Raw genomic sequence first — 20,739 nt, 5'->3', positions numbered from 1 at the left:
GGCCTGCTGACCACGGACAACCTGTGGCAGACACAGCGTCTCGAAGGTGCGGAGTGCAAAGTGAAGTGAGGGAGTTCAAGAGATTTACTGGCAAAATTTTGATTTGACGACAACCACAAAAACTTTAATTCTAGGCTGGGGATGTAGCTCAGTGGAGCTGTACCTGCCTGCCAAATGCAAGGTCCTGAGTTTGATCCCCGGTACCAGAAAAACAAAACAAAACAAAACCCCTTTAATTCCCACAGGGTAGAAAGCAGCAAGGTGGATTTTCTGGGCTCTAACATTCTTTCCTCTTCACCACTCAGACGAGTGAGCCCTGGCCATCCTAATATTTGCTGGCGTACACCAGTCCTCAACTTCTTTTATTTATTTAGTTTTTTGAGACAGGATCTTGCTATGTAGTTCAGGCTGCCCTCAAACTCACCACGCACGCCTATAATCCCAGCACTTGGGAGGCTGAGGCAGGAGAATCACCATGAGTTCCAGGCCAGCCTGAGCTAAACAGAGTTCAAGGCCAGCCTAAACTACATAGCAAGACCCTATCTCAAAAAACAAAAATAAGAAGAAAAAACATACAAAAATGTCAACTTGAATAAGAAAAGGCATTTGGTGGTTTCTCTGCCTGCTGCGCAAGTGCAAGGACCCAAGTTCGATCCCTGGTACAAAAAAAAAAAGGCGTTTGGAATTTGAAAATTTCCAATTTGAAGCAAAAATTTGAAAAATACTCCAATACTCAATTATGGACACTTGAAACAAGTAAAAAATTGAAGTCTCAGCAAAGATAGGTGATACAAAGAAGGACCAAATGGAAATGTTAGAACTAAAAAAACTGCAGAGCTAAAAGAACTGAATAAACGAGCTCAACAGCAGAAGGTGGGTGGAGGGGAAGAGGGACGAGGAGGACGGGCTCTGCAACACAGAGGCTACCAAGGTCCTCCGAGGCCAGCGGGACAGTGAGGATCTAGCGTTACGGGTCCAGGACAGGAATGAGCACAGGCTAGAAAAATACGTGAAGAAATGATGCCAATCAACTTCTCAAAGGCTGTGAAAGACACACCCACAGACCCAAGACACTGAGTGAGCCAGGTGTGGTGACGCACACTTGTAATCCCAGCACTCGGGAGGCTGAGGCAGGAGGAATGCCACAAGTTTGAGGCCAGCCTGGGCTAGGCAGTGAGTTCAAGATCAGCCTGAATGGCATAGTGAGACCCGGTCGTAACTGACCTCCCCCCAAAACAGAAACTGAGTGAACTCTGAAGAGTTAAACCAAAAAAATTCAAGCCTGGGCCTGGGATTTAGCTCAGTGGTTCTGGCGCCTGCCTCGAAAGCGCAAGGTCCCAAGTTCGATCCCCGGTACAAAGAAAAAAAAAAAATTCAAGCCCAATGTAATGATACACAATGTAATCGAACTCCAAAAAATGAAAAACAAAGAAAAAAGTTCTTGATAACAGGGCAAAATGGCACACTACCTAAAAGAAAATAGTAATTAGAAACACAGATTTCCCATCAGAAACCATAGAGACTAAAAGAGGCATATTTTTTTAAGTGAGAAAGGCAGGAACTTCAACTCAGAATTCTATTTCCAATGAAAACATCCTAAGACATGAATGTTAAAAAAATAAAGTCCTAGGGCTGGGGATTTAGCTCAGTGGTTTTGCTGCCTGCTGCGCAAGAGCAAGGACCCGAGTTCAATCCCTGGTACCAAAAAAAAAAAAGTCCTGAAAACTAAATAAAATAAATGAAGTTGAAGTAAAAATAGCCTAGAGGAAGTAAAACAAAGAGAATCTGCTGCCAGTAGATCTGCTGTAAAGAATGGCTAAGAGCTCAGGAGGCTGAGGCAGGAGGACCCCTCTGAGTTCAAGGCCAGCCTGAGCTACATACATAGTGAGACCTTGGGGGAGGGGGGGAGGAAAAAAAGAAGGAAAGAGAGAGAAGAGAGAAAGAGAAGGGAAGCAAAAGGAAGTTCTTCAGTCAGAACAGAAACAAAAATGAAAGTGGTGAGCAGATAGGCTGGCGTGGGGTGAGGGCGGGGGAGGCCAGGACCCATCAGGAAGCTGCCTGGTGGTGAAGGGAGGGCCCTGGCCCCAGATGTGGGCTGCAGACAGCAGTCTGCCTAAGGGACACTTCCACAGAACTCGCTGCACCAGCGGAGAAGGAGGGCGGGCGGTGCTGGGAGGTGCGCGAAAGTCCACCTTGAGTGCATGGCACAGGTGCGTGCCAGGACTGCCTGGTTTGAAGAAGGGGCCCTGGCTCTGGGAGATGGTACTCTACGGCCAGGGGGACGACTGACACCACAAATGAATTCTTGGTATTATTTTTGTAACTTCTTGGGAGGCTGCTCTATTTCAAACTAGAAAGCACTAAGAAAGTATTTGTCAACTGGGTGTGGTGACACGCACTTGTAATCCCAGCACTCAGGAGGCTGAGGCAGAAGGACTGTTTCGAGTTTGAGGCCAGCTTGGGCTACATAGTGAGACCTTGCCTCAATAACAAGGACAAAAATTGGGCCGGGGATTTAGCTCAGTGGTTCCGGCGCCTGCCTCGAAAGCGCAAGGTCCCGAGTTCGATCCCCAGTACCAAAAAAAACAACACACACAAACAAGGACAAAAATAAAGTAGTTGTACATAAAGGGCATATCTTATGTACATATTGGGCACATGCTCCAAATTACAGATAACTCCAGAAGATTACCTTTAGCCAAGATGATTTAAGAACCTACTTTTCTTTGCTCTCTAGTACTCCTGTCTTAGCCTAGTCATAACTGTACAAGCTTAAAGTCCTGTGAGCAACAGCTTGAGGAACCCTGAGCAAATGTCGCTGCACCACTGTCCCAGGGTGGGGACCACATGCTCACACAAGCTTTGTTCCTCATCCCTGAAAGCACAGCGACATCCTGTCTTGCCAGCCGGGAAGGGTAAGGTCAGGTGGATGACCACAGCCTAGCCTGGGGCCAAAGGGCTCTGGCGCAGCCCAAATTTTGCCAGTTAGTGGGGACAAAGCTTCAGACAGGCGCTCTGGGTATCAGCACCCCGATACAGAAATCTAGCCAGTAGGCACAGGGCAGGGAGGAGACATGCTCACCCCCTCCTCCTCCACCTCATCCTGCTGCCACAGTCACAGGCCTCAGGGAGGAGCAATATCTGTCCTCAGCTCACTGTAGAAAAACAGCATTGTCCTCATTAAAAAGGTAATTGCTTTTGAAGGAGTAATTTGCTTATTATATTTTCTTTTATGATCACAATGAGTACTACTCTATCATACAGAAGGAAAAATTTGAGTCATTTTTAGGAAAACAGATATACCTTGAGACCACAATGGTTAAGTGAAAGAAGTCAGATACAAAGGCTTAAATATCACATGGTTTCTCTTATAGGAGAGACCCAAAGTACAGTAGTACCTTGGTTCACAGATGTTTTCATTTGAAAATAATCTGGCTTAGAAACAGAAGCATTTGGCAAAATTTGGTTTTTTTTGCAAACTGCATTGGGTGACAAACATAACCTTGGCCATCTTTCTCACACAAACACAAATGTGTCTATCTTTCCCAAAACAGTAGGACAAATTAAGTTTGTGAGCCAAGGTAGCACAATGGGAATAAATCAAAGAGCAAAGCGAAAGATAGGTAATAGGAAACAGGAAGATAGACCTTTTGCAAAAGGCAAGGGGATCAGGATGATGGGGGGGGTGAAGGAGGGAAAGGAGAAAAAAAGAGCTAGGATGTGTTATCTACATGTACCAACTACCTGCAATGAATGTAATCATGATGTATTGCAAACATGTACTAATAAAAATACCCCCCCCACGTTTTATAGCAGGGTGTGTGGTACATGGCTATAATTCCAGAACTCTGGGAGGCTGAGACAGGAGGATCACAAGTTTAAGTCCAGCCTGGACAACTTAGAAACTTAGCCAGATAAAATCTCAAGATAAAAACTGGGCTGGGGGTATAGCTCAATGCAAAGGCCCTGGGTCCTGGGTTCAATCCCCAGTACTGCAAAAACGAAACCAAACAAAAACCATAAAAAATAAATTTTTTGCATATTTAAGGTGATTGGATTATGGGGGCTTATTGTTGACTTGATGTTAGAAGATGGGACCTGGTTCAGAGAGGTGGAACACGAGGCACGGCCTAGAAGTTTATCTCCCTCCCCAGCTCCTTCACTCTGCCATGATATGAGCAGCCTTCCTCCACCTAGGCCCTTCCACCTCACTACCCTGCCTTGGAACCAGCTGACTAGGAACAGATATTTCTACAAATGGTGAGCCAACATAAACCTCTCCTCTTTTTAGATGTAGGTGTCAGGTATTTTGTCCTGGTGAGAGAAACGTAAATAAAACAGATTTTGGTACCAGGAGTGGGGTCATTGCTGTGATGTAACTGGACTATGTGGCTCAGAAGCCTTTGGAACTGGCTTACCAGAGGAATTTGGAAAGGTCTGGAGATGCTGGCTGAAGAAGCAGCCCTAGAATGAATGCTATAAGCTGAGCTTGATAGGAGATTATGGTCAGAGCTCAGAACACAAGAACACTGATAGAGCCAGGTGTGGTGGCACATGCCTGTAATTTTATAGTACAAATTTTATAGCAGGGTATAGCGGTGCATGCCTGTAATTCTAGCACTCAGGAGGCTGAGGCAGGATCACAAGAGCTTGAGGCCAGCCTGGCCTACACAGTAAATTCAAGTCCAGCCTGAACTACGTAGCAAGACCCTGTCTCAAAAGGAAAAAAATGCTCATAGAAATGAAGATAATAAAGGCCATGCTTAGGAGGTTTCAGTTGGGAACAAGGACTGCACTCACATTTGGATGCCAAGCCATGTGTGTTATGCCCAGGCAGAAAATTTGTCTACATTTTGCTCTTGTCCTGAGACTTTGTGGGAGACCTAAATGAAGGGTAGTAGACTAATTAATTTGGCAGCAGAGATTTCAATGTAGTCCAACATTCAGGTTTGTATGGGTACTGTTGGGAGACTTTTAGCCAGCCTAATACTGAAAATCAAGAGCAAACAGCACTGCTGAATGACTTAAAAGTTTTCAGTTTCACTAGAAAGGAAGCTCCAATAAAGTTGGAGCCTGCAAAGACAAAGCAGAGGAGGGCTTGGTTGCTAAAGGGATTAATATTAGAAAGAAGCCAAGAACTTTACAACAGGACAACAGGAAAAATGACTTAAAAGCATGTAAGGAACCAGCAAGGCCCCACCCTTCACAGGCTCAAAATTGCTACCGTAAAAGACTTTGCTTTGAGAAGAGAACCCCAGGGCACTGTACTCCAGAAAGGTGACCTCTTAGGGAATTTGTTCCCCAGGGTTTGGTTTATAGCACTCAGCCATCCAGGCACTCAGAGACTTCTACAGCCATGATACAAGGCGGCCTGGCTAGTAGCTTGAGCTGGTGGCAGACCTTGGCATCACTCAGGTGGTGCTGATTTTACAGCCATGCAGAATACAAGAGTTGTGGGATCAGGAAGGCTTATACCCAGGATTCAGAAGAAGGCTTGGGAGGCCAGGAATTGTACTCCTGAGAGGGCAGTGTAAGAAGCTATGAGAGCAAAGCTGAAAGTTCAGTGGAGACTCCAGAAGGTGGAGAAGCCAGGAGCGTGGATCATCTGAGGAAAGGTGCAAGCACTGAGCAAAGACAGCCCAAGAGAGAAGCTATGAGGGCTACAACCTCTGCCAGTGCCACCGGGGTTCACAGCTCTTCACCATGACCTGCCTCAGGCACTGGACATGCAGCCCCAGTATTTAATGTTTGCCCTGTTGGGCTGCAATCTTGGTTTGGTCCCACGGGTTTCTAGTCCCCCTTTTGGAATGGGAATGTTTACCCTGTGCCATTGTATGGTGGAAATATTTAACTGCTTTTTGATTTTTATAGGGGCTCACAGCTAAGAGTTTGCCTTAAGACTCAAAGGTGACATTGGACCTGGACTTTTCAGCAATGCCGACACCATTAGGACACTGGCAACTCTTAGAGATGGACTCAATGTATTCTGCATAAAGAGATGTGTGTGAGTCTTCTGGGAGCTAAGGGGCAAAATGTTATGGTTTGCATCTAGATGTCCCCCCAAAAACCTTACGAGCTCAAAGGTAGGACTCTTGAAAGATGGTCGGATTGTGGGGCTTACAGCTGACTTGCTGTTAGAAGGCCAGCCTGGCTGGAAGAGGCGGGTCACCGTGGGAGTAAAGGCCCCTCCCTTCATCCTCCACTTCCTGTCTGCCATACTGGGGGCAGCTTTCCTCTGCCAGGCCCCTCTGCCGTGCTGCCCTGCCTTGGAGACAGCTGGCTACAGGATGAACCTCTATAGCCTGTGAGCCAGAATAAACCTCTCCTCCTTATAGCTGTGGGGATCAGGTATCTTGTCCCACAGAGGAGAAAAGTGACCAAAACATCTGCAAATCTCCCAGTACTCCGGGAGGATGAGGCAGAAGATGGCAAGTTTAAGGCCAGCTTGAGCAACTCAGTGATATCCTGTCTCAAAATGTAAAATATAATAAAAAGGGCTGGGGATAGAGCTCAGTATGAAGGTCCTGGGCTCAATCCCCAGTACCAAAAACAGCCGAGAAACCAAACCCAAGAAGTATCCTGAATATAGGAGGAATCTAGCAGTAGACAGTGTTGAGAGCATTATTCCTGCGCTGTACTGTCGGACTTTTAGAATCTACCTAGTAAAAACAAATCATATTATAATTGGTTTTGAAAATGAAGTTTCAGATTTGCTGACACATATCTGTTTTATTTTTACAGTGTTAGGGATTAAACCCAGCGCCTCGGGCACGCTAGCCAACACGCTACCATGGAGCTACACCCCCAGCCCTACCGACGCACTTCTGAAATCCAGTGACTCCCCCCGGAGAATACGCATTTTAACACCCGACCGTTGTACCCAAACATGCTACGGGCCCCTCTAGGCGCTGCCCCTCTGGCACTGTGGGTTTATTTGTGCTGGAGCAGGGAAGGGAGGGTTGGTCACTGCTGTGGTTTGGATGTTTGTCCCGTCCAAGACATGCACTGACATTTAACTGTTGATGCGACAGCACTGGGAGGTGGGCCTCATGGGAGGGACTGGTGCCATTATAAAAGGGCAGATCGGGCCCTTCTTTCTCTCTTGTCCTTCCTCTTTCCGGTGTGGGATGGTGCAGACACAAGCCCATTGTTTGGGTTTGTATTTAGATGTCCCCCCAAAACCTCATGCAGATGAGGTGGGACTTTCTTTTTCAGAGGTGGCTGAATCTGGACTGTGTGATGCTGGGGTTAAGGGTTCGTGATTACTAAACCACTACACAGGAGTGATTGGTTTGGCACTGCCTTAATCCTGGTAGTCTGAATAAGATAAAAGGAGCAGAAAGATGCTATTAAACCTCTTGATGCCTTTGCTTCATTGTGAGTACATTGTTCCTTTGTGATGCCCGTTTGCCATTCCTGTCTTGGAACCAGCTGATTATGGAGTGAAACCTGTATGAACTGTAAGCCAAATAAACCTTTCCCCCTTCAACTCTGCATGGCAGGTATTTTGTCTCAGCAATGGGAGAAGAGTAATGAACACACCCATCCATCCTGCACTCCAGCTTCCACAGCTGTGAGACAGTCAAGCTCCGATCACCGGGCACTGTCTTGTTCCAGTTCCAGCAGCCCAGGGCATACCGAGACGGCCACCTTACCTTGGATCAGTGGGAGGTAGAGGTGGTACTGGTCGAGTTCTCCACTGAACACAGCAAAAGCCTGGCGCTTTAGCAGCATGGCTTTCTGCTCAAAACTGGAGAACAGTTTTAAAGAACTGCTCTGCATGTCTGGAATAAATACATGGCAGATAAATCACAGTCAGAAAGAGGACCAATAGTGGCAGGAAATTCAGACCAGGGTAATTCATATTTGGTGAAAAATTACTACCTCAATTAACTGAGCAAATGTGATTATTGTGCCCATGTATTGAAAAAAACCCTTCTTTTATTACTGATACATAATGGCGGGAGGAGCATGAGAAAGGGTCTGAAGTGCAGAAGTGTACTCCGAATAAGTTATGGAAAAGTTAATACTTTCAACACCAACATCAAGATGTGAACTGGGCACTCTTAGCAGCATTTCCCTACTGTGAGGCTGCCAAAGAGGTTGCAGGGCTTCTTGGCCAGTGCTGGAGTGAGGGAGACTCATTCACTGGGTCCTGACACATTCTGTGCCTTGCATCAAAGTTTATAGCTTAGCACCATAAGAAGTATGAGTGTCCTAAAATATGAAGTAAAAGCTGCTTTGGATGGCACTGACCTGCAAGTGTAACAAGTAACATAGAACTTACTCATTAAGTCCTTAAACATTGTTTTCTCATGAGTCAGAAGATGGTCAATAATGGACTTCCAACTGGATATTGAAAAAAGCAAAATTAATTAAATATGCAATGGATGGCAATCTGATTAAAAGCATCAAGAAAATAACATCGCTTTTAAGGTCTGTTAAAAACTGCTTTCTGAAGAGAGGTTAGTGACACAGAGAGTTTTATACAAGGAAGGCCAAGCAAAAGGTTTTCTTCATAATCCTTTTAGAAGCTCAGCATAAAGACAACATAGATTAGTGGGTACTCTGGCTCTTCCAAGGGTTGCCCTTAAACATGTTCATGTGAGATGATTTTCACAGTTTTGGTGACAGAGGGGGAGGGGGAGGTGATGTTGGAAGACAAAACAGCACCCCTTAGCTCTTACTTCCGGAGGGCTAGTTTGGGGTAACCACAGGAGCAACGGGTTACAGTCTGCCCTCTGTATGCATGGATCCTGCACCCACAGATTCAACCGACCACAGGTTGAAAATGTTAAACAAAGGACACTGTGTCTGTACTGAGTATATACACTTCTTCATGTCATTATTCCCTGAACGATGCAATCTACCAAGCTGTTTACATAGCACTGACATTGTATTAGGTATTGCAAGTCTCCTTGGGGCGATTTAATGGACGTGGGAAGTTGTGTACAAGTTCTATGTGAATACTACACCACTGTATAGCAAGGAGTGGAGCACTGGTGGATTTTGGCAGGTGTGGGACCGAGGGACAGTGTTCAAGGACAGAAGGTGACAGGCTCCACGTGGCCTTAGGTTAGAACAGCTTTTGGGCCATAAGAAAAGGCTGCTCCAGTCTCCGCCCTCTGTCCCAGCACCTCCTGTCAGAAGGAAAGGTTCGTGTTGCATGCTGAGCGCGGGGTGGGGGGACGCTGGGTGGGTTTCCTCATCTCAGTGCTCTCACATCTGTGTCTCCAAGGGTCTCTGCTGCCAGTGCAGTGCCAGCCTGCTGCAAAATATGCATGATTTGGGGGTGCATGAGCCAAGAAGTGGGGCCAAGGTGCCGTGAGGGTTATCAGCGGGCTCTGCCATCTCAATGCTGGTGAAATGCTTCATGGTTATAAAATAAAGCATCAAAAAAGCATCAATAAAGGCCGTGGTGGTGCATGCCTGTAATCCCAGCACTCTGGGAGACTGAGACAGGAAACTGAAAGTTCAAACTCAGCCGGGCAATTTAGCAACTCAGCAATACCGTGTCTCAAAATAAAAAAGGGAAGAGGATGTGGTTTAGTGCAAAGGCCCTAGGCTCAGGCTCTAGCACCAGAAAAACAAAAATGTAACCCTTCTCTGGTAAACACATGGTTAATGTGGGAACCTGGCACTGTGCTGGGCTGATGTGATGGGGCTCCTTCCTCTTCAGCAAAGAGAATTAATTTCAGAAGCAAAAGACTGAAGACTCAGAGTGCACTTTCATCAGGACAGCATTTCTTACTGAACACAGGAAGTATCCATCTGAAAGAAAGTGGGGTCCAGGAACAATTCCAGCACTTCCTTCTTCCAGGCCCGCTTCGTGTAGGCATAGCCACTCAGCGAGCTCAGCAGCTGCGCACTGGCCCGGAAGCTGGGCGCATTGTAGCCACTGATGGGGCCAGAAGAAAGAGTCAGGGTCAGAGGCCATCCAAGGACAGTCACCTACTTCGTCTCTCACAGCATGCTTCTCTGCATTCGTGTGGGGTGAGCTTACCTGTGATTGCGTAAGTAAGGAAAAACATAATACAGCAAGCGGGAGATCAATGGCACCGCTTTGTCTTTCTCATCACTTCGATAAACCATGTCCAGGAGAGAAGCCAGGACCTGGAGGAACGAGACCCAAAGGAAACGGAAACTGAAGGAAGTGACAGGAAGTGTCGTCTTCTAAGCAGAACCTCACAGGTTCTGCTGGTGCAGGCTGAGGCCTGCTATTCTTGGCGTCTGGGCTGTCCTCCCACAGATCACACGACAGGCCACTGGGAGGCGCTGGGAACTCTGGTGGGAGGAGGTTAGGTCACTGGCGCCGTGTCCTGGAGGGGGACACAGGGTTTTCCTCTCTCTGAGTCCTGGCCACCGTGTGGGCAGCCTTCTTCCGCCGTACACTCTCTCCCTGCCATGAGATCTGCTTCACTACAGGCTCAAGATAAAACAAAACAACACAAAACATGGAGCCAACCACCCATGGACCAAAACCTCTGAAACCATGAGCCAAAATACACTTTTCCTCCATTTAAGTTGATTTGTGTCGGGGGTTCTGTTACAGAAACAGGAAGCCAACTGTAATGCTAGGCCCACACCCGAGTTCACGGCACCTGAGACTGGCAGGTATTTCACAAGGGCCCACTGGGCAGGTGTGCACTTACCTCCGCCAGGAGAGAGAGTGCTTGCACACTGTAAACCGAGGGCGCAGACGAGGACACCATGGCTGAAGCCGCAGCAGCATCTGATGACAAAAAGGGGTGTTTGTGTTCAACCATGGCGATGCCCCGTTACTGTCCCCAAAGCACCGTGTGAACTGAGTTCTGTGCTTTTGTGCACCAGACTTCCTCTCTGGGAGCGTCCGATTTCAGCAGCTGAGAAAGACGCTATCTGGATCAAGCAAACAAGCACTGGCTTCTGTCTCCAGCCCTGTTTCTCTTCCCACCGTCACCCTTGGAACTTCAGCGTCCCCGGATCATCCCTGCAGCACCCTGGTGCCTCTGCCCCGGACTTCTCTTCCAACAATCACTCGGCTCCAGCTCAGCTGCTCAGCATCCCTGTCACAGCCCCAGCCTCACCAATTCCCCGAACCTCCGTCTCCAGCTCTGAGCACCCTGGGGCCTTTCCCTGCAGACTCCCTCGTGTCTCCGTGTCACAACACTTCACCTTTCATCCTCTGTGGGGACACCCATGCTCTCTCATCTACCTGACAAACATCCCTGCCTCTTCCTATGGTCCATACCTGATTGTCTGCCCCACGCCTCTTATGCGCAGAGGTGGGACTGTGGAAGGTGATTGGATTATGGGGTGCTGCAGCTGACTTGGTGTTGGGAGGAAGGGCCAAGTCAGAAGGGACGGCCCCTGGGGGCGTGGCCTGGAAGGACTTATCTTCCTCCCTGGATCCTCTCTTCCCTCTCTGCTTCCTGGCTGCCCAGATGTGAGCAGCTCTTTCTGGGCAGACACTTCCACCACGCCGTCCTGCCTTGAGCCAGCCGAACGTGGACTGAGACTTCTGAGCTGTGAGCCCTCAGTCTCTCCTCTTAACTTGTGGGTGTCAGCAACAAGGATAGTGACTAAGATACCTCACTTTTTTCTATTTTTCTCCAAGAACTCACTTAGTAAAATGCACTGCTGGCTAAAACCAATACTCTCATCCTGTAGTTTGAATATGGTTTGTCCTTTCCCAAACGCATGTTGAAATTAAGTGCCACTCTGGTGGTGTTGGGAGGTGGCACCTTCAAGAGGTGATTTGGTTATTAAGAGGCATGAATTCTTTTTTTTTTTTTTTTTTTGAGACCAAGTGTCACTGTGTAGCCCAAGCTGGCCTCAAACTTGTGGCAATAATGCTGGGATTATAGGTGTGTGCTACCACGACTGGCCTAAGGGGCATGCATACTGTTGCAGGACTTGGCTGGATTAGTCACCAGAGGAGTGGGGTGTTAAGAAGTGTGGCTGCCACTCCTGTTGGGCCTTTCTGTATGCACCTGTTTGACCTTCCACTTTTCTGCTATGTTATGATGCATGAGGCCTCACCAGAAGCCAGGCCCACAGGAGACCAGCTTGAAACTGCACTGAGCAGGCTTCAGATATTAATGATTTGGCTCATGAATTTGGCTATCGATTAAAATGAGTCATTTCAAGGCTTATGTGTGACTTGTTAATTGTCCCATGAGCTGGTGCACAGAGACAGACTTCCCTATGCCAAGTGTCACAACTGAGGTCTTAACGATCAATGAGGTTGTGACATCTCTAATAGCAAGGAAACACTGAAGCTGAGGATTACGACTGTGCAGCCGTTCTCCAAGATCAAACATTAGCTAAAGATAGCACAGGCGCCTGCTAGCTGTGAGCTGTCCTTCACAAGAATACAGTCACTCCCCTTTTAAAGCGTGGCTCATTAGTGCCTTCGCTCTGCTCTTCCCTACTTCAGCCTTCACGTCCCCTTGCTATGCTGTATGATCATAAATTCTGACTAATCCAGAGCTCATGGTCTTACCAAGGACAGAGCTAAGATCAGGTGGTCTTTAGCCAGGAGAGAGCTAGAGATCAATTCTCAGCCTCCCAAGTAATAAACTATCATTTGTTATTCTTTATTCCTTGTTCTTTGTATATTATTCTTTCATCCTCTGCTGTATCTTCATCAGGTGAATGGGTATCATCCGATAACTGTCTAGTGGTTGGGCAATCAACCCAATACAAGCCAAAATAAACTTCTCTTGTCTAGAAATTAACCAGCCAGCAGGCACGCCGACGGGGAGGACATGGCATCATGAAGCCTCAGCCAGTGTGGACACTGCAGTATTCACCCTATTTCTGTCTGCCCGGAGAACATTCGCCCACAGCGCTTGTGGCTGCAATATTTACTCCTAGCTAGTTTGTGGGTTACAGTCCTAATCTCACCCCTAAAGTTTAAAACAAAATATTTTTCTTCAAGTATGATCTCATTGCTCTAGAGAAGCAATAATCTTTAGAAACAAAAGATCATTCTATGTATAACATTCTGCTTTTAGTAGTGTATATCCATTTATGAGATATAATAATTCTGGATCACTTAAAATTAGATGAATGCTGAACTTTTGTTTTTCTAAATAGGAAATGAAGGCAGTATGCTTTTTCCTGTTCATACTAAAAAAACTTTCCAGTATCTCCTTCCGCCCCCAGCTATGTAAGATATAACTGAGAAATGAAAATGTCCATGTGGCAGGTTACAGGTTGCTGTTTTGATATATGGATCCATTGGTGAAATGACCAGAGTCAGGTTACTTAGCATCTCCATCAGCTCTGACCTTCACAGTCTATTCGTTTCCTGGTGACAACACTTAAGGTTTCACTTAAGGAAAAAGTAGAGAGACAGTGAGGGGGTGAGGGGACAAAGGGTGGGTGCAGGCTGGGGCCTTAATTCAGGGCCTGTTAGCCATTAAAAGTATGCTATGTGCTCTTCCCCAGCCTGCACCGTCCACACACAGATCCAGGCTCATCTGTAAAGCCAGGATGCGCACATCATAGTACCCAAAACTACACTAGGTGAGAGAATACAACTGCTGGTGATCATCGAAGAGGGACAAGGGACACACAAGCTCCCAGACCCTCAGACTGGTTAAACCCATTCGTCCCCACCCCGCCGGGTGTCCCTGTATGGCTGCAGCCTCCACCCTTATCGCCAGGCAGGGTGTTTATGCAGGATGGGGACAGACGGAAGGAATGCGGCAGCTCCTGGGACTCACTGGCCAGGCCTCCTGGAGGCCAGAGCTTTGCTCAGGAAGAGAAAACACCTTTTGAAACTTGTGTCCAGGATCAGTGTAAATTCCTGGACTTTGGCCTGTCCCTGCGATTGCGCACATGAATGAAGAGTCTTGCCACTGGTTTTGCTTGTTCGTTTACGGTGCAGGAAGCGAACCCAGGGCCTTGGCATCTCCAGCCCTTTTTATTTTTTGAGAGTCTTGTTAAATTGCCAGGAGGGACTGTTTGCCATCCTCCTGCCTCTGCTTCCCACATTGCTGTGGTTACAGGCACGCACCCCAGCACCCAGCCGAGTCAGGGACGGGCCTGTCTCCTGCTCAGGCAGATGCCCCTTGGCCCTCTCTCTCCCTCTCCCTCCAGCTGCAGCTCTGCCCGCCTGCTTGTCCTTCTCGGCCTGGCTTTTCATTTCTCTGATCACTGGGTCAAAGGAGGGCAAGCCGGCCCCCTGGGGCCCCAGCAGACTGCGAGCGGGGGCTCCTGGCCCCTGCACCTACCGTGCAGGTCCTCCTCCACGTCGGACTGCTCCAGAGCGACCTGTGGCTGGGCCTTCACCTCCAGGTTCCTACTGAGCCAGCTGGTTTGTTCTAAGGAAGAGCCAGCGACGTTCCCTACGGCCTCCAGGACCTTCTGTGTGATTTCCTGAGGCCCACAGAGGAGGGAAGGAAGTCACTGAAGGACAAGAAGTCGGAGGCCTACAGGGAACAGCATCCGGGAGCAGAATGCAAGCCACTGCTGTGAGCCCTGGAGGCAACAGTGATTCCCAGGAGCAACGTCAAATGATAAAAAGCAACAGAGGCAAGTAATTTTAATAATATGTTCTATTTAACCCAACTGCTCCAAAATATAATCAATACAAAAACGATCAACGAAATTTTACACTTTCTTTTTGTTTTTTTGAGACAGGGTCTCACTATGTAGTTCAGACGAGTCTTGAACTATGCAGCCCAGGCTGACTTTGAACTCATGGTAATCCTCCTGCCTCAGCCTCCCCAATGCTCGGATTACAGGGACCACCGTGCCCAGCTCAAGAGGCCACTGTTTTTTTTTTTTTTGGTACTGGGGATTGAACTCAGGGGCCACTGTTTTTGACCAAACTTCCTGCACTGGTTCCAACAGGCCAGACCACAATTCACTCAGGCTAAAGTTCACTTCACCAAGCTGAGACTCAGCTGTTTACCTGAGACTCTGAGAAGTCAGGATTAGTGAGACAACAGCCACATTTCTGAAACAGGCTGGCTTCAGGGAGCCTGAGAATGAAGTCCCCCCTGCCTTAATCTTTGCAGAAAAAGGAACCTGAAGGAACCTGAAATTAACCAATGGGTTTTCTGCTCACTATCTGCTTCCCTGTAGCTTCTTTTACAGGGACAAGAACTCTGAGAGGACTGTGACACACTTCTGTCCGTGCTCCTGCTGCCCTCCTGTCTGCAAACCAAGCCCTGCACTCGGCCCATCGGAATGTGGGTTCTGTTTTACAGAATGCACTGTGGCCCAATTCTAGAATCTCAAGTAAAGCCAGTCAACACCTTTAAATGAGATGGCTGTACTTTTGTCTTTTCACACTAGAAATGCGTCTTTCCATTGTATAAAAAGAAAACTAAACAAACTGAAAGGAGGGGGTGAAGGGAGCAGTTCCTCGAGACTGGAGCACAGCCAGTCAAGATTGTGGTCAGTGGCCGACAGGGACAGCAGCCCAGGCAGCGCCACAGCCAGGAGCCCCACCTCGCCGGGCCACTGCGGCTGTCACCGCAGACACCAGAGAGCTTGGTAGCCCTGAGCGTGGGACCAGGCTTGCAGCTCAGCAGCTGAAGCAGGGGCCCCTCTGCCCGAAGATGGATGAGGTGCACTGGCTGGCCCTGGGGGAGGAGTGAGGTGCCGGCCCAGGGCACTGGGTGAGGGATGTGACACTGTGGGACTCGCAACCGGCCTTCTCTCCTCCCAGGGACACAACTCTGCAATCCCTGGAAACCCCTGGAGTGCAGCCGCGCTGAGCAGGGGCTGGGGCCCCCGAGGGCTTCAGGATGGGGCCAGTCCTGGACAGACCAAGGACTGAGTAGAGGGCTGTGACTTTCAGCCTGGCCTCCCAGCTCCCAGGAGGGAAGAGGATTGTATCAGCTGTGCCTTTATAATGAAGCTGTCATGAAAACTGTGCAGGCTGGGCTGGGAGAGCTCCCCGCACTGGAAACATCGGGGCTCCTAGAGCCTGGCGCCTGGCCGGGGGAGGCAGGAGCGCAGCAGGCCCCACGCCCACGCCTGGCCCAGGTGTCCTCTTCCCCCTCAGCTGCCTTGGTCACTGTGGCAGTAAAGTGGTGCGTATGTTTTCCTGAGTTCTCTGAGCTGCTCTAGCAAACCAAGTGCCTGCACCACTTGGCATCAGGGGCTTGAGCCGTGGAAGCCGGTGTTGGTGTTCGGGGTCTCCACACTGAGGGTCCGGCACATCCAAGTCTACATCAAAGCCTTAGACAAAAAGCCAGTCGATGTTTCTAACAGTGGCAAAATACTGATTGCTAACTCCCTCGTGACATGTTTGTTAGCTGACATTCTACGCTTGTTAGATTTTCTGTCCTTCAGACAAGTTTTGCTTTTATTTTTCAATGAGCATATAGCGCATTTACAGCAGGGGAAAATAAAAGGGCTTAAGGGAAGCCCTCTGTGCATATGGTTTCTGCTCCCAGGCGAGGCCTGCTGACCTGCACACACCCAGGAGGCCCAGGGCACCCGCTCCAGAGTGACCAAGCTTCAGGAGCGTGCGCCAACCTTCGCTTCGGGACCCCTTCAGGGCAGAGGTCAGGCCTGCCAGCAAAGGCAAAGCAACAATGGGATTCCTGGAAGTGCTTCCCATTGGCAATGAGATCCCCTAGAGGCGGAACGGGTGTCAGGGCTGGGACAATGATGCTGCGCTAAACAACCTTTCCCTGTACAGACCTGCAAGTCTTTTTGATCCTTCTTGCTCTCCAGGTTGGGAGTTCTGGTTACAAAGTCGTTCAGCAGACTGTTGAGAGATAATCAGCTTCTGATCAGAAATGCTGCAGAAATAAAAATATGCCCCATAACATACCAGGTCCACATGAAGGCCAGGGGCTGATACCTGAGGAGGAGAAAATACCCAGGGGGGGCCAGATTCAACTGCACAGATTCCTTCAGGACGCCCAACAGCGAGACAAAGTTCTCTTGCAAGGCTGATGCTGGGAGCCTGTTTAAAAAAAAAAAAATTGGAGAAAGAATATTCAACAAGTGAAAACATGACATGTACTTATAAGCACCTTTTAGATCTAGGAGTTAGAAAGCGGAGGGGAGGGCTAGGGATTTAACTCAGTGGTTTCGCCGGCTGCTGCGCAAGCATAAGGACCAGAGTTTGATCCCTGGTACAAAAAAAAAAGCAGAGGAGAAAACAGCATGTCTGACTTGTTTCTTATTTTTTTTTGTTTGTTTCTTATTTTTTGATTGAGTGATTAAAACAGGGTCTCACTATGCAGTTCAGGCTGTTCTTGAACTCACTATATAGCCTAGGCTGGCCTCGAACTCATGGCAAACCTCCTGCCTCAGCCTCCTGAATGCTGGGATCACAGGTGTGTGCCATCATGCCCAACTTTTTCTTTTTTAATTACAATATACCTAAGCTCAATTTTGGTAAAGTGGCAAGCACTTGGGAGTTAAGAGACCTGGAATCCCAGTAGTTGAGACCCTCCTGGTTTCCTTGTGTATAAAATAAAAGCCTCATCCTGGAGGACTGGCTTTGGTCTCTTGCTCTGGCCTTTCTAACTGCAGAGTGGAAGGTCAGGGGACAGGCCCCAGCAAACAGTGTCCCAGGCCAGGCCTCCGGGGAGCCAGGAGCAAGGGACGTCGAGGCTCCAGAGCTAGACAGTGCAGCACAGTCTGCTAAGGCCCAGCCACAGGCAGAGGGTCCTGGGTCAAGTCCCGGTCTGCAGCTTGCTGCCTCCCATCACCCAGGCAGGGCACGCTCTGCAAGAGAGGATGACACAACGTCCCCTCCAGCTGCTGAGAAGCCTCAGAGACCGTGGAGGCCTCTCTGAGTATGGTTCGTTAGTATCAGGACACTGCCGTCATAAGGAGGAAGTGGCTGGCTCATCTTAACCCTTGGAGGACAGAGCGGCAAGGATGGTCAAGGGCCAACAAGTAACAGCTGGGTCTGAATTTATGCCCAGACCCAGGGGCTCCTGGGATCCTGACCCTCATACACTGCAAGTGCAGAACGAGGCGGGTGGGAATCCCCGACCAGGTCAGTGTGCGCTGCAGAGCCTGCAGTGATTGTCAGGGCCACTTACTGCCAAACTCCTGGTGGATATGTAAGGCACCTGACACTGCCTGGAGAACACATCTAGGCCCCTCTCCCTCATTCACTGCCCCCAGAGGCCTCGCCCAGAGGAGGGCTTTGGGAGCCGAGTTTGCCACGTTCTTGGTAAGGTCCAGAGCCCAGAGCGGGCCTCTCTGGGTGAGGAACCCCTCCACCCTCCGCCCTCCTCCCACAGACTGAGCTCAGGTGCCTCCGCTGAGCAACGCGCCCTGCACAAACCGTCAGCCACACTGTGAACCCCGCCAAATGATTTCCCCATTTCCTCAGAGGGCTTTAACATTTTCTACTTGTGGGGTTTTTTTGGAATCAGTTTAACACGTCCGAATCTTTTAGAGTTTGATAGGTCTTACGTAAAGCTTTGTTGACATTAAGTCTTCAACAGACAGCCCAGATTTTAACATGTCAGGTCCGATCCTGGGAGAAGGCAAAGTAGACACTCCAGCCATTCCCGTGCCTCAGGAAGAAATGAAGGCACCTTAGAGATGCCCTTGACCAAGGCTCTCCTGCTACTGTTCACAGCCACTGCGCGCAGCTCAGTGATGGCTCTGAGGGCCGCATTACCTTTGCAGAAAAGTGTAGCAAAACTGCAACACAGGGATATCCACGAGAGGCGACTTCTGAAAAGTAAAGCAATGCCTGTGAGTCCAGGTCGGTACACATTCGGCTATCAAAGAATTCAAATACAAAATGAAACAGCTCTGTATTCTAACCCAAGACGTTAGCCAAAGAATCTTCAGATAAGATACTACGCAGGATAGCCCCTCTGGTGGACAGCAAACGCCACAGTGATTTCCCACTGTGGTTACCTCTGTCCATCCTGCATTCCCACCAGTACTCAGGCAGAATTTATAAGCGAGGCTCCCCAACAGAGGGCTGGGGGCCAGTGTTGACCCTAATAAATGCCTTCGGTAACCGACAGACAGGAGACAAGGAAAAATCCTAGTCCCTCAAACCCGGCCCAGATAATGTCTCTAAATCCCAAGTGTCCAGAAACTGTTCCAAATCACAGTCCCCTCTCCACTCTCTGTACAGAAAAAGCCACTTGGAGAAAGTGAGGTAATGAACTGAACTAACCACAAAGAGAAGTTTCGATATTGGAACCACCCAAAATCAGTCAGCCAGAGAAGACCTAGTTCCTTTATTGGGCCAGACCAAGCAGGAAGTTGGAGACACGGTAGACTTTCAAGCACTATGAGGGAAGCAAACTCTGAAGCATCCTCTGTCCCTCTGGGAAATCCGCACCGAGCGATCCCCTGAGCAAGGAGGGTCATTTGCGGCCCCGGGACTTGCTCAGGGTCCTGGACACATAGCCCTGAGGATGCCTGTGCCCTCTCACTGGCTAAGCTGCTCCTCCAAGTGTGTCTAAGTGAACGGCAGCGGGGTGACTGCGCAGCCTCAGAACGCCGGGGGCAGAGCTTGACAGGTGCGGTGAAGTTGTCTGTGGCCCTATGTGTGTACTGGCTCCTTGCGCACTTGATTGGTTCCACGATCTCCTGTGCAGTGTCAACTTTAGGGCAGCTTCTCGTCAGCTCCCATTTATGGTCCAAGCTAGCTTAAGTGGCCCCGGACGTGGACCACTGCACTGTGTAGCATTCTCACTCCCTGATGCACACAGCTGATCTTCCATCTGGGGTGAAGGAAGGGACCAGGGAGCTGAGCGGAGTGGCTGGCTAAGTCCACCCAGGCCAGGCCTCGGGCCCAGGCACCTCTGTAGGGGCTGCCCTGTGCCACATGTGAGAGACCCTTCAGAAGGAAGCAAAACAGGACCGGACACCTCGCAGGTGGCTGTGCTTCCTGCAGCACATCTATGGAAACTGCTAAACGGGCTGGGCATGTGCTCAGGGGTACGGTGCTGCCTAGTATGTGTGAGGCCCTGGATTCCATCTCTAGCAATGCCGGAAACAAAAACAAAACCACCACATAGCTGGATGTGGCATGCATGTCTGTAATCCTAAGTACTCAGGAGGCTGAGACAGGAGGATGGCCTTGAGGTCAAAGCCCACCTGGGCTACACAGTGAGTTCAAGGGCAGCTTGGGCTACACAGCAGGACCCTGCCTCAAAAAAACAAAGCCCCCTCACATTCCACTATGAGGTTGAAAAAATGATGGGAAAAAATTTCTGATCCCAAAGAGTGCAGCTTTTGCTCACCAAGTCCAGCGATACGGCCCCAGTAACCAACGTGTATTCATTTCTTACTCTGCAAAACATTTTTACCGTGGCGAGATGTATCTATAACATTAGGCTTAGTACATCATCTGTAAGCTCCACAGCATTAAGCTCACACCTTGGTGTACCCAGCATCGCCATCCCTCCCCAGGACTTTCTACCTCCAAACTGCATTCAGCAAGCCGCAACTCCCGCCCCAGCCACTGGCCTGCCCCACTCCACTTCTGTCTCTCTGACCTTGACTGCTCCAGGGACCTTGAGGCAGGGGAATGACCGGTATCTGCCTCTGGGATGGGCTGTCACTCTGCACAGTGTTCTCCAGGTTCATCCCATGCAGCTGGGCAGAAGTGTGTATCTCACCTCAGAGCCCACCAAGTGCAGCCTGTGCTCGGGCTGTCTGTACCTTGGGGATACTGTCAACACTACCGACTGCTGTGACTCTGTTGACAAGAGTCTGTTTGAATGACATGTGACATGTATTTCTCATAATCACTGTCCATTCCACTAATTTCCTAACTACGCTTTTGAATTA

The 20,739-nt window shown here is 49.1% G+C and overlaps 1 protein-coding gene and 2 long non-coding RNA genes across 12 annotated transcripts in view; 2 read left to right on the top strand and 1 right to left on the bottom strand.

Moving 5' to 3' along the window:
• Positions 1 to 7,489, top strand: part of LOC106009209 (uncharacterized) — a 35,404-nt gene extending 27,915 nt beyond the window's left edge. The window contains exons 2-3 of the long non-coding RNA XR_002394106.2: positions 5,872 to 6,004; positions 6,742 to 7,489. This is a non-coding gene — a long non-coding RNA (uncharacterized LOC106009209). The remainder of the gene's footprint in view (positions 1 to 5,871; positions 6,005 to 6,741) is intronic.
• The window catches only part of Dop1b (DOP1 leucine zipper like protein B), a 92,717-nt gene that overhangs the window by 5,769 nt on the left and 66,209 nt on the right, over positions 1 to 20,739 (bottom strand). For 9 of the 10 annotated variants that reach the window (XR_015451492.1, XM_087211948.1, XM_087211936.1 and 6 more), the window contains 9 exons: positions 18,602 to 18,657; positions 16,814 to 16,918; positions 16,651 to 16,717; positions 14,223 to 14,367; positions 10,653 to 10,732; positions 10,004 to 10,113; positions 9,752 to 9,898; positions 8,288 to 8,349; positions 7,656 to 7,784 (listed from right to left, as the gene is read on the bottom strand). Coding sequence is in view for 9 of the 10 variants with exons in the window: in XM_087211948.1 (XP_087068074.1) it covers positions 7,656 to 7,784; positions 8,288 to 8,349; positions 9,752 to 9,898; positions 10,004 to 10,113; positions 10,653 to 10,732; positions 14,223 to 14,367; positions 16,651 to 16,717; positions 16,814 to 16,918; positions 18,602 to 18,657 (901 nt within the window). In the remaining variant the exon portion in view is untranslated. Of the gene's footprint in view, positions 1 to 7,655; positions 7,785 to 8,287; positions 8,350 to 9,751; positions 9,899 to 10,003; positions 10,114 to 10,652; positions 10,733 to 14,222; positions 14,368 to 14,528; positions 16,183 to 16,650; positions 16,718 to 16,813; positions 16,919 to 18,601; positions 18,658 to 20,739 lie in introns of those variants that run through there. The other variant, XM_087211966.1, reaches the window with a different exon arrangement.
• On the top strand, positions 14,335 to 15,811 carry LOC147830318 (uncharacterized). The gene is made up of 3 exons (XR_015451531.1): positions 14,335 to 14,523; positions 15,079 to 15,566; positions 15,668 to 15,811. It is a non-coding gene; the product is annotated as an uncharacterized LOC147830318 (long non-coding RNA).

The sequence above is a fragment of the Heterocephalus glaber genome, unplaced genomic scaffold (assembly GCF_053883595.1).
Source record: "Heterocephalus glaber isolate CG9 unplaced genomic scaffold, H.glaber_assembly_v1.0 deba00000122, whole genome shotgun sequence".
Taxonomy (NCBI): Eukaryota; Metazoa; Chordata; class Mammalia; order Rodentia; family Bathyergidae; genus Heterocephalus; species Heterocephalus glaber.
The sequence above is the reverse complement of the archived record's forward strand: the minus strand, read 5'-3'. Positions and strand labels throughout refer to the sequence as shown.